Genomic DNA, 11468 nt, shown 5'->3' with positions numbered 1-11468 from the left:
ACCCACGCAGCTGCAGACAGCTCTCCACAGGCTCTCGTCCACAGAATTTAATACAAATATTCACTGATAAAAATACCACCCCTGCCCAAAAGCTGAATAAGTTAAGTTGTGTCCCTGGTACTTTGCAGTAGAGGCAGGAGCTCCCGTTGGAGGCTACTGTCTCTTCCAGATGGCGACAATGTTGGAGTCCGTCAGAGCCGTGAGGTAGGTAAAGGTGGGGTTGGCCACCACCATGTTCACCATGGTCTTGGTCACCGTCTGGCTGTGGGCCCAGGGCTGTGGCCACTTAAGGATCTGGTGGGAAGAAAGGGGGTTGGGCACCTGCCTCCCAGAGACCAGGCCTGCACGCTGCACAGCGCCAGCCCTGGCCTGAGGAGGGGTGAGCCGGGCAGTACCTGCGTAGGGGCCTGCGGGGCGGCTGGCAGAGGAGGCGGCTGCTTCAGGACGCTCCTGACATCGTAGATCCACACGCTGCCCTCCTCATCCCCGCACAGCACAATGCCCTCATCTGCCAGGACAAGGTGGGAGCCTAAGGTGGGGCGGAGCTCCAGGAGGAGTGGGTGGGAGGGGGCGGGCAGGGGGCTCACCAGGGCAGGCGCTGAGCGAGAAGTAGGCCAGCTCGGTGCGGGACCACTGCAGCCGGGCCAGGACGACCACTGCCACTGTGGACTGGCAGCCCCGGCCCACCCATGTCTGCCTCCAGCTCCAAAGGCAGATGGTGCCCAGGCCGTTCCCCTTGGAGGCTGTGGGGGAAAGAGAACTGTGTTGGGCCCCTCCCCAACACCTGTTCCCCGCTGGAGATGCCTCAGAAGCCCTTGGGCCTAAACCCTGGCCCAGGGAGAAGCCACCCATCTGGGTGCCCGGAAGCCAGGCTGTCCCCCGGGCTGGGCTCACTCACCCACAACATCGTCATTCACGAATGCCAGCCCGTCCACTCTCCGTGCAGATGCCTCGGAGCCCTCAGCGAAGACGAACTCCACCTCACACACCCTGCGGGCGGAAGACATGGGCTGCCTACTCCTTGCACGGGCAAAGAGCTGCCCTGGGCACATGCTCTGGGCCAGGTCCTGTGTGGAGGTTGGAAGATGTGACCAAAAGGACGTTTTCCTGGCACTGGAGGGGGTCAGCCTTGCCCTGGAAGGTGGGGCCAGCAGCTCTGTGTCCTGAGTCACAATAGTGGGAGCCCAGACGCGTGAGGGGTGGGCAGTGTAGTCAGGAAAGGTTCTGGAGCAAGCTGGTGCCTCTGGGACTGAGTGTGAGGTGAGCAGGGTGCACCAGGGTCCCAGCAGGGCAGGTGTCCCCAGGCCTGCGCTGGGGCTTGGCCAGTGTGGGTGGGGTTTGCTCTGCCTGGAGGCAGGGGGAGTGGCTGCTGAGCACGTTGGGGGCGGAGTATCACTTCTGCTTGGAAAGGCCACCAGGCAGCTGTCCGAGTGCTGAAGAGGCCAGCCTGGAGCCAGAAAAGCAGCCCAGCACCCAACTATGGGACAGGCACAAGCCATGGCAGCAGCAGGGGAGTAGGCGAATCAGATGTATCGGGCACGGGGGAGAAACTCCACAGGACATGGCAACCAGGCAGGCATACAGAGGGACAAAGGGGGCGAGGCCTGGCAGGACGCTGCCACCTCTCTGCCGAGGCTTTGCTGCTTTATTCCACGTTGTAACTACTTCACTCCTGCTACTCACTCTACCATCCCTCCTGGGCTGTTCATTATACTTCTTACCATGGCCAACAAAGCCCAGTGTGCCCGGGCTGCCTCGCCACCTCACTCTGGACAACTTGCAGCTGTCCTGCCAAGCAGTGGCCAAATAGCTGCATGGTCAGCCAGCTCTCCCCACCACTGGCCCTTTGCATATGCCGTTCTGTGAGCACCGTCCCTCCCTCTGCTCGGCTGACTCCCCGGCAGGGCCCCTTGGGAGGAAAGCGTGAGCCCTAGAACTTATACATTTGTCCCTGGTCACCTCAGCAGAGTCCCCTTGCCCCCGCCCCATCACTGTTTCCTCTGTAGCTGACATCACACTTTGTGGGGTTTTAACTGGCTTTGCTTAGTGCCTGTCTCTCCCACTAGGCTGGGGGGGCCCAGGAGGACGGGGACGCCAGGCCAGGCACTGTGTCAGGGGGTCACATGGTCCTTCTGAGAACCTAGCAGAAGGTGGGGACAGGCCAGCTCTGCAAAAAGGCCTCTGAAAACAGCCCATAGGGCAGAGGGTGTGGTGTGCCCTGGCTGATGTGAGCCCACCTTGGTGACAGCCGCCCAGCTTTCGAGACACTCTTGCCCGCAGCCTCACCTCTTCTTCTGGGGCTGGTCCAGCCGCACATCCCAGCAGCAGCAGCCCCCCTCGCAGCCAGCCATCAGATAGGCATCCGGGCAGGAGGCGACGGGGCAGAGGCGCAGCGGGATGGAGGTGGTGTCGAGAGTGAGCAGCTGGCTGGCGGCGGGCCAGGGGGAGAACGTGAGTCTGTGGACCCACACACCCCGCCCCCAGCCACTGGCCTCCCCAGGCCTGCCTGAAGCATCACCTGGCCTGGAATTCGTAGTCGTCGTTGGGCACCCCGATGTCCCAGAGGATGATCCGCTTGTCATACGAGGCCGCTGAGGACAGGGTGGGGAAGGCAAGGGGAGAGGTGGCCCTGAGGAGGCCCTGCTCTCTCCTGTAGGCTGAGCCCATGGTCCCAAGGCCAGCCCCTCGGGCAGGGAGGAAGGCCCGAGGCTAGGAGACAGGAAGACTCATAGGCCCAGGATCCTGGTCGTCCTGCTCTAACCTAACGTGCCTGGCACCGGCAGCCTCTCTTGCAGCTCATGCCTCACCCCTGGTTCGCCACACCTGGAGGGCCAGGGCTGTCCCCCCAGGTCACTGACAAGGGAAACTCCAAGACCACAGAGCAGACTGGGGACAAAGCCAGGATCCGAAGCCTGGCCAGCTGACTGAAGCCATGTCGCTTCCTACCAAAGCCAGAGCCAGACAGAGAGGCCCAGAATTGGGCCTAGCAGCCACCGAGCTCCCTACCGTCCCAGCGGGGAGCACTGTGCCATCACGGCAACGGGACAGTGGTGCTGGCGGAGCCCTGGGGTGAGGGGAGAGGGTCTTACTGAAGAGATGGGTCTCGTGGGTGGGGCTGAAACAGAGGGTGGCGATGGCCTTCTTGTGGGCCCGGATGACTCCGCAGCAGAAGCCGGCCCGCACGTGCAGCAGACGGACCTGGCCCCGCAGGCCCGCGGCCGCCAGCACACTCCAGCGCTTCTTGTGGCCGGTCTGCGTGACCACCATCAGGGCCGTCCAGGCCACGGAGAAGAACTCCTGGGCCGGGTAGGGGGTAGAGGAAGCAGTTACTAGGCGTGACTGCTAGAGCTACAGGTGTGACCACACATGCAGGCCTGGGCCCGGAGCAATGAGGCCCAGCACAAAATCAAAAGGTGGTGAGGAGAGGACTGAGCCTGGACCCCCACCCCAGCCTCCCATCCCGGGAGCAGGCGTGTACCCGCCACCCCTGCACTCACCTCGCCAGGCGCCTTGTACTTGTGCAGCACGATGCCCGTCTGGCAGTCTATCACGCACACGGCCTCCCCGCCACACGTGGCCACCGTCTGAGACATGGCCCCTGAATGTCCAGTTTGCAGGGGTCAGCTGAGTGGCAACGACATCTGTGAAGCTCCTCCCTGCAAACCCCTCCTCCCGGCCTTGAGGCGGCATCTTCACCTGTCTCTCCTAACTCCTCCATCATCCACGCTGTCCCCTCCGTTTCTGTGGCCCTTGCCCTTCCCGGTGCCCACCTGCCCAAGGACGTACCCTCCTCCCAGGCCGGCTCGAAGGCGCAGGCCCACAGCTGAGTCTTGAGGTCATCGGGGCTGTTGTTCTTACTGTGGCACTGCAGGAAGTGCAGGGGCTCCAGCTTCAGGGCAGGCTGTGGGGACAGAGTGGGGGTCATGGCTGCCCCAGTCCTGGCTTGCCCGCTACACACTCTCTGCCACCCCATTAGCTTACCTGGCCACCATCAGAGCCCATAAGGCTGCCCTCCACCTGGGCTGACAGGGAGGCGCACGCCCGCTTGTTGGGAGACAGGTTGAGGGGGACATCATCTGGCCGTTTCAAGGCCATCAGCCTGGCCTGTGGAGGGGGTGGTGTGACCATAGGCCCATCCGCCCAGGGCTTTCTTCCTTCGCATCTCAGGCTGGACCGCACCTTCCCATGAGGGCAAGAGGCCAGGGCTGGCCTGGGCTCACAGAGGGAGCTAACTCAGTCACTGGCAGCCACTTCCTGGGCTCATTTCCAGGACCCCCTGTTTGCTTCCCCAGACACAAGGGCTAAGGCAGGTCTCAGAGTCCTGGGGGCCACACTCACCCTGGGCTTCCGGGCAGCTGCAGCTTTTGGGCGCCTCTCTGGGTTGTCTGCCTCATGTACCAAGGTCCCACCGGAGGCCACCAGCTCCTCAGAGATCATCTGTACCTGGGGAGGGCCAAGCTGTCAGGGTCAGGAAGCCGGACACAGTCCTGGTGTCCCCAGTCCCTCCCCAGATGCCTGCTCAGAGGGAGCCTGTGCTTCCCAAGTTGCGGAAGGGTCTCCCCAGCCAATAGGGCTGCTTTCCCTGACCCACCCCACTCCCACAGCCCCTCAGCCCCTCATGATAAGGGACCTCCAGGGTAGCTTAGGGCCATGGGAGCCAGCAAGGGGCAGGAGAACTGACTCCCAGTCCAATGGGATGAAGACATACCCTCCACTGGGTGAACTCGCTGAGGGACTCGGGCCCGTAGCGGACATCCCTGACGGCAGACTTCACAAAGTCCGCCTGGGCCTTCTCAGCCTTCTCTTCAGGGCCCACTGCAGCCATGAACTTCTCCCAGTGAGCTGTGACCTGGCATGAGAGGGACCAGATCCAGGCCCAGCCCACCCCAGCTCTCCTGGACCCCTGTCGGCAGCCTCATGGCTGCAGGTATCTCAGTCTCACTGCCTGCTGGAAGCCTCCCTGAACCACAGCCTCTCCTCTGCAGGTTGCACAAACCTCAGCACCACACATGTCAGAAACATCCCAGGAAAAGGTACTTGGAGAGTGTCTCAGCCTCCCCTGCTGGGCCCTGCAAGGCAGGACCACAGCCAGGCTTAGAGCATGTCAGGCAAGGCACTGTCGGGGCAAAGAGCCCCTGTCAGTCACCCTCCTCAATATCCTCCAAATGTCCGATGCTGTCACTCCCTCCGTGACACCTCCTAGAGCTCCCAAGTACTCCACAACGAACTGCCTGTCCCCTTACCCTGTTGGCCAGTTCCCGGTTCAGATTCTCCACCTGAGAGCAAGTCAAAGACGCATCTTTGCCATTGACCTTACGGAGCTTGGGCAGGAGAAAGGAGACCTTCAGGTTGTCATTGACCTGGGGGGTGAAGGAGCAGGGGCTCAGGGGCTGATAAGCCTAAGCCCAAGGGTCCTGGCCCCTGGCTCAGGGCTGGTGGGGGCCCCCACTTACTGTCAGGAAGGGGTTGCCCTCCAGGCTGAGCTCCTCAAGCTGCAGGAACTGGCACAAGGCGGTGACATCCCTCAGCTGGTTGTTGCCACAGCGGAGGATGCGCAGGTGGGACAGGCCCAGGTTGTCAGGCAGAGTCTCCAGCTGGTTGTTGGAGAGGTCCAGCTCCTGCAGCTGCGTCAGGCGGCACATGAGCTTGGGGTCCAAGTGCTCTGAGATCAGCTTCAGCCCAGACAGGCTGGGCGGGGGCAGACAGGAAGGGCTCAGGGGTTGGCAGGCTGCTCAGCCCACACCAACCCCCGCCTCGGGAGGCTTTTCCACTTGAATGGCCTGTGCATGTGCAGTCTCCCCCCTACCCCCTTTGAAAAAAATCTTGTAGGTACTTTAGAACCAGGGGCCACATAGCCCCGTCCGGGATGCACTTCCTGATCCTCTGGGGATTCCTCTGGATTCCCTGTCCCTCAGTGATCTCTCTCGGCAAGACTATGTCCCCAGCTACCAGGAGCCCACCCAGCAAGCGGGTAGGGCAGCGATCTTGCGCATCTCATAACGAGAAGACGTCAGGCACTACTCTGGCAAACAAACAGGGCGACAACCGGGACGGGAAGAAAGTGGGGAAGGGTCCCAGCTTTGCTTCCCGATCGCCCGGCGACCCACGCCGCGGTGGCGGGAGTTGGGATCCCGGCTCCGCGGACACAGCCTCACCCCCGGCCGGCTCTTACTCCAGGATCCGGATCTTCCCCAGACGGTCGCTCCTGGGTCGCCCGCGCTGCATGAGCAGCCGCGCCGAGAGGGGGCCCATAGCGAGGAGGCACGACCCACGATGGCTCGGTCGGCGGCGCTGGCGTCTGGCAGAGCCCGCGTCTCCCGAGTCCGCCGCTGGCGTCTGCGAGTGGCTGAGCACCGGAGGTGATGCCGCGCCAAGTCCGCTAGTGACTGCGACCGGAAGGAAGCGGAGCCGAGACCTCGTTCCCCGCCTGCGGACTATAACTCCCAGCGGCCCCCGCGGCCCCGCGCCTGCGCTCTGGCCACCCAGACACAGCAATGGCGGCGGCGGCGGCTGCTGAGGCGCCAGAGGTCTTTCAGCAGTGCGGTTGCAAGGGCATCCGGACTTGTCTGATCTGCGAGCGGCTCCGTGGTGACCTGCCCTGGCAGGTCCCCCCGGGGGTAAGGGCCGGGAGAGGGACCGCGCTGACAGACTCCGTTTTTCATACGGCGAAACTGAGGCCCAGCCTGGTCGTGAGACAGGCTCGGGTTCAAAGCCTGTCAGGGGCTGTTGCGGTAAGGGTGTTGCGGGCTGAGTCTTGTGAGTGAGAAAGGGGCTGGCACGTGCGTGGGTCCGACCGCAGCTCGCCTGTGTGCCTTTGGGGGGCGTCTGTCAGCAAACCTCGACTTCGCCCCTCGGGTCAGGTGCTGGGGGAGGTCAGCGGCGCGAGGGGTAAACGACGGGGAAAGGGCGGAGGGTACTGGATACTGGACCACGGTGTCTAAAGGCCATAGACAGAAATGGGCACGGGGGCAATTAATTCCAGTTTACTAATGAAAAAGCTCGGAGCGTTTAGACTGACCTCAAAGTGTCGCGGTCGGTTGCAGGGGCGTGTCCGCCCGGGAACTGCGTGGCTGGAGGCCTTGGGTAGGAAGGCGGAGCGATGCCTCAAGTGAGGGAGGCGAGGCTGCAGAGGTCGAGGGGCTCTGACCACAGAGGGTCCCCCGTGTGTCAGCTGGACTTGTCCCGAAGGCCATGGAGAGCTCCTGAAGGGGTTTCAAAGGAGTGGCCAGGTCCAATGTGAATTTTAGACAGATTCCGGGAGAGGAGTGGGGCAGAAACCACGGTGTAGAAGCTGGGAGGCCGGCAAGGAAACCGCCCAGTGTTCGTGGTAAAAGTGCCCAAGATCCCGTGGAAAACAGGATGGGACGCCTCAGAAATTAAACATAAAATTACTTATAATCCTGCAATCCCACTTCTGGGTATATATCCAAGAGAACTGAAAGCAAAGTCGTGAAGAAATATTTTGACCTCCAGGTTCATAGCAACATTATCCACCTTAGCTAAAATATGGAAGCAACCCAGTGGCCTTGACTGACAGGGGAATGGATAAACGAAATGTGATACATTCACACAAAGGATTATTCAGCCTTAATAGGGAAGAAAATTCTGACACATGCTACAAACATGGATGAACCTTGAGGACACTATGCTAAGAGAAAGAAGCCAGTCACAAAAAGCAAGTACTATATGATTCCTGTCATATGGGTACCTAGAGTAGCCATAGTCACAGAGACAGAAAGTAGAAGGGTTGTTGCCAGGGGATGGGGACGGGGAGAGAGGAATTATTGTTTAATGGGGACAGAGTTTCAGTTTTACAGGATAAAAAAGTTCTGGAGGAGGATGGTGGTGCCGGCTGCACAACAATGTGAATGAGCTGATGAACTTTTTTTTTTTTTTTTAAATTATGGAATGTCTGAACTGTACCAGTGGTCATGGGTGTGAAGACACAGGACACTGTGTAGGGGACACCATCCCAGCCTGATAGCTGTGGGACAAGGAGAGTGAGATGTCCAGGATGCCTCCCTGGTTTTAACGTGCCCCATGGGAGGGGCCCAGGAGATGGAGGAGATAGTGGTCCAAAGCTCAGGAGGTGTCTGAGCTGCAGTCAGAGGCTGGTGATGAAGCTTTAGGAGGGAATGAAAGCCCCAGAGAGGAAAAAAAAAAAAACAGAGGGCCCACAGCTAGGGATGGGAGAGGAAGAAGAGCAAGGCCACAGAGGCCAGGCCTGAGTTCTGGAGGCTGCTGAGGTCCTTGCTGGGTGGCTCTGGCCAGAACCTGCAACATCTGTGCCTCTAGCTCACACACAGGGATGGTTATGGTACACTCCTCCTAGCATTGTCCTGAGGGTGAAACTATTAATAGATAATTCATATAAAACACTTAATGCTGTGGATGCAAATATTAGCTATTTCATTAACTCTTTTTAGTGCAGGGAGCCAGAAGAGGAGAGTGCAGCTGAAGCCAAAGGAGAGATTTAAGAAGTAGTCATTGGCAGCGTGATTTGGGGTCTGCCTGGAGGACAGAGTGAGGGGGAGAGGCTGGGGCGCTGAGGAGTTTGGCTGAAGGCTCAGCTCAGAGGGGAGAGCAGAGCGAGGCCCAGGAAAGGCAACACTCAGACTCGAGATAGGCCCGGGCCAGCCCCACCTAAAGAGGCTGGGTGCACAGATACGGGCCAGGGAAGGGCGGTTGGGTCCTCCTGGAAGCAGCTGTTGAGACAGTGAGGAGTGCAGGGGTGCACATGTGTGCGTGTGATGGGTACGAACAGGAAGAGGAAGAGGGCAGGGGCAGGGACAGATGCCTCCCCCTGGCCTCCCAACAGGTGCCACTCACCCCGTGGACAGCCTGGAGGCCCCAGCTCTAGGATGAGCAGGTTTCTCAACCCCCTGGCCTGGCTGGATGTTTTCACACAGGTGTGCTCCTTCAGTCCTCCTGAGGCTGGGGAGGACAGACGATGCCCCGCAGAAACAAGGAACAGTGCGGGTGTGCAGGCTGCTCCCTGGCTGTGCAGCCTTGGGCCAGCTCCTTAACTTTGCTGAGCCACCTTTGTAAAATGCAGAATGAAAATAGGATTGTGCAGAGGCTCTTCCTTTTACAGAGGCAGAGCCTGAGAAGGAAGCTGGAGTTGTTCACTCAAGAGGGCTGCAGGCCTTCCTTGGGGCAGCCTGGGGCAGGGGTTCTGCCTTCCAAGGTGGCTTCTGGGGAGGGCTGAGCCATCAGAAACCCACTCAGAGGCAGCCGGCCAGGCAGGGACTGTGCTCACAAGGGCCCTCTGGATGACACACGCGTGCCAGGTGAAGGAGGTTTGCCATGGCTTTAGGACCTGTGCTTCTTTTGCAGAAAACACACCGTTTCATTTACTGCTCGGACACTGGCTGGGCCGTGGGCGCCGAGGAGTCTGACTTTGAGGGCTGGGCCTTCCCCTTCCCGGGAGTGATGCTGATAGAGGACTTCGTGACCCGGGAGGAAGAAGCTGAGATGGTACGTCTCATGGACCTGGAGCCCTGGAAGCTCTCACAGTCTGGGCGGAGGAAGCAGGTAAGCCAGGCCCTAGCTGGGGGGCAGGGGAGAAGGCCGGGCCAGACTGAGGGACAGTCCCATTGCTCAGAGTCCTCTGTAGCCACACCCCACGCACCCCCAGGATTGGTAGTGGATACGCCTCCCCAACCTTGGGGCTGTGCGTAGTCAGGGTCGCTGCAGAGTGTGTTCTAGTTTTAGAACATTTTCATATGCAGAAATAAGCCCCATACCCATTAGCAGTCACTCCCCATTGCCCCCGCCCGTGGCAACCAGCAAGCTGCTTACTGTCTCCTTGGCGTCTGCCTCCTCCTGCCAGAACGTCCCATCCTTAAAGTCAGGGCTTTGCTTTGCCTTGGTCACTGTGATCGAATTCTTCAGACCTAGTCTGTGGTAGACATTCCTGTAAACTCAGACACTTCCTCACCTCCCTTTGTCTTCATCCTTCAGGACTACGGCCCCAAAGTCAACTTTCGGAAACAGAAGCTGAAGATCGAGGGCTTCCAAGGCCTCCCCAGCTTTAGCCGGGAGGTGGTGCGGAGGATGGGCCTCTACCCTGGGCTGGAGGGCTTCCGGCCGGTCGAGCAGTGCAACCTGGACTACTGCCCCGAGCGGGGCTCTGCCATCGACTCCCACTTGGATGACGCCTGGCTGTGGGGGGAGCGGCTGGTGAGCCTCAACCTCCTGTCCCCGACCGTGCTGTCCATGTGCCGCGAGGCACCCGGGAGCCTCCTGCTCTGCTCAGCCCCGTCAGCCGCCCCAGACGCCATGGTGGACAGCGTGATAGCCCCCAGCAGGTCCGTGCTGTGCCAGGAGGTGGAGGTGGCAATCCCCTTACCCCGCCGCTCCCTGCTGGTGCTCACGGGGGCCGCGCGGCACCAGTGGAAGCACGCCATCCACCGCAGACACATCAAGGCCCGCCGCGTCTGTGCCACCTTCAGGGAGCTGTCCGCCGAGTTCTGTCCCGGAGGGCGGCAGCAAGAACTGGGCCACGAACTCCTGCAAATCGCTCTCTCCTTCCAAGGAAGACCCGTGTGAGTTCCACCCTGGGGACAGGAGCAGGCGCTGGGCCTGGCCGGAGTCGCTGGCCCCCGAGTTGGCCATTCTTGGGATTGAAGTGGGGAGCCCAGCGCAGGGCTTTTTTCCAAGCTCGTTAGGTTTCAGGAGAAGACATCTGACCCCTGACACCACAGGCAGCGTGAGCCCTGCCCAGGCACTGGTTCTGGTGGGAATACACCTCAGTCAGTCCCCTCGACCTGTGCTGTGGCCACTCTGCTCCGGTTATTTGACTTGACACAGTTAGGGGAGAGTGGGATAGTTTGAACTTTAAAAACGTTGAGAACATTTAAAACCATTTTGTTCTTTATCTGTCTCTCTTACTGAGGCTTCCTGCTATCCCACCGTCCAGTCCCTTCATTTGGGGAGCGTTTTGGATTGCAGAATGGAATTGGTAGAGGATTTGAAGTTCAGAGTTGGGGACAGCTTTGAGCCAGGCTCAGCCTGGGTCATACTGGAGCCTTGGGGTGGGGGCTGTGACGAGGGCAGGGAAGTCTGAGAGCCTGGCCCCCCTCCCACAATGCTGTTAGCAAGCTGGGGAAAGGCGCCTACCTGCCAGGACACCACAAGGTGGTTCACTCTGTGGCTCTGGTGCGGTGTGGGGTGCTTACCTGGATGGACGGCTGCCCAGGTGCGCCAGCGGCCAGGTGAGGAGCAGGCTGAGGCGGCTGAAGGGGTGGCTGTGAGCTGGACCCTATGGCTAGCCCTCTGTCCTGCGCTCATGAAACAAACACACCCAGCTCACCGCCATGTGCCGGGAGCCGAATTTGGGGGAACAGAGCCTCATCACATGGTCATCACCGTGCAGCAAGGTCACTCCAGAACCTTCCCAGAGCTGTCTGGCAGGGGAGCTGCTGGCTGCCCAGCTACTGAGCCGCTGGTGAGGTCTGAAGAACCCT

The 11468-nt window shown here is 60.4% G+C and overlaps 2 protein-coding genes across 5 annotated transcripts; one reads left to right on the top strand and one right to left on the bottom strand.

Annotated features, from left to right (window-relative positions):
- Positions 1-32: 32 nt before the first annotated feature.
- LRWD1 (leucine rich repeats and WD repeat domain containing 1) lies at positions 33-10099 on the bottom strand. Of its 4 annotated transcripts, none has more exons than XM_045543050.1 (17): positions 9802-10099; positions 8830-9550; positions 6173-7202; positions 5454-5688; positions 5244-5360; positions 4709-4849; positions 4339-4443; positions 3982-4104; positions 3787-3901; positions 3498-3598; positions 3090-3297; positions 2519-2591; positions 2287-2427; positions 899-990; positions 588-743; positions 396-508; positions 33-294 (listed from the first exon to the last, which is right to left on the bottom strand). In XM_045543050.1, exons 3-17 carry the CDS (start codon positions 6250-6252, stop codon positions 154-156), a joined length of 1941 nt encoding a protein of 646 aa, XP_045399006.1. In that variant the 5' UTR covers positions 6253-7202; positions 8830-9550; positions 9802-10099; the 3' UTR covers positions 33-153. The 4 variants fall into 4 exon arrangements, with proteins under 4 accessions (XP_045399006.1, XP_045399007.1, XP_045399008.1 ...); XM_045543051.1 differs by having other exon boundaries at positions 8830-9040; XM_045543052.1 differs by lacking the exons at positions 8830-9550; positions 9802-10099 and having other exon boundaries at positions 5454-5624; positions 6173-6367.
- Positions 6459-10867, top strand: ALKBH4 (alkB homolog 4, lysine demethylase). Its single transcript, XM_045543054.1, has 3 exons — positions 6459-6617; positions 9337-9534; positions 9964-10867. Exons 1-3 carry the CDS (start codon positions 6495-6497, stop codon positions 10549-10551), a joined length of 909 nt encoding a protein of 302 aa, XP_045399010.1. The 5' UTR covers positions 6459-6494; the 3' UTR covers positions 10552-10867.
- The last annotated feature ends 601 nt before the right edge of the window (positions 10868-11468 follow it).

The sequence above is a fragment of the Lemur catta genome, chromosome 2, assembly GCF_020740605.2.
Source record: "Lemur catta isolate mLemCat1 chromosome 2, mLemCat1.pri, whole genome shotgun sequence".
Taxonomy (NCBI): Eukaryota; Metazoa; Chordata; class Mammalia; order Primates; family Lemuridae; genus Lemur; species Lemur catta.
Note: the sequence above shows the minus strand (reverse complement) of the source record. Positions and strands in the feature narration are given on the sequence as shown.

Coding starts and splice junctions, on each gene's coding strand:
- LRWD1 (XM_045543050.1), bottom strand. CDS start 6,252: ATGGGCCCCCTCTCGGCGCGGCTGCTCATGCAGCGCGGGCGACCCAGG. Junction 2,428..2,518: donor GACTACGAATTCCAGGCCAG/GTGATGCTTCAG, acceptor GCCCGCCGCCAG/CCAGCTGCTCACTCTCGACA. Junction 509..587: donor CTCGCTCAGCGCCTGCCCTG/GTGAGCCCCCTG, acceptor TTGTCCTGGCAG/ATGAGGGCATTGTGCTGTGC.
- ALKBH4 (XM_045543054.1), top strand. CDS start 6,495: ATGGCGGCGGCGGCGGCTGCTGAGGCGCCAGAGGTCTTTCAGCAGTGC. Junction 6,618..9,336: donor CCTGGCAGGTCCCCCCGGGG/GTAAGGGCCGGG, acceptor CTTCTTTTGCAG/AAAACACACCGTTTCATTTA. Junction 9,535..9,963: donor AGTCTGGGCGGAGGAAGCAG/GTAAGCCAGGCC, acceptor TTCATCCTTCAG/GACTACGGCCCCAAAGTCAA.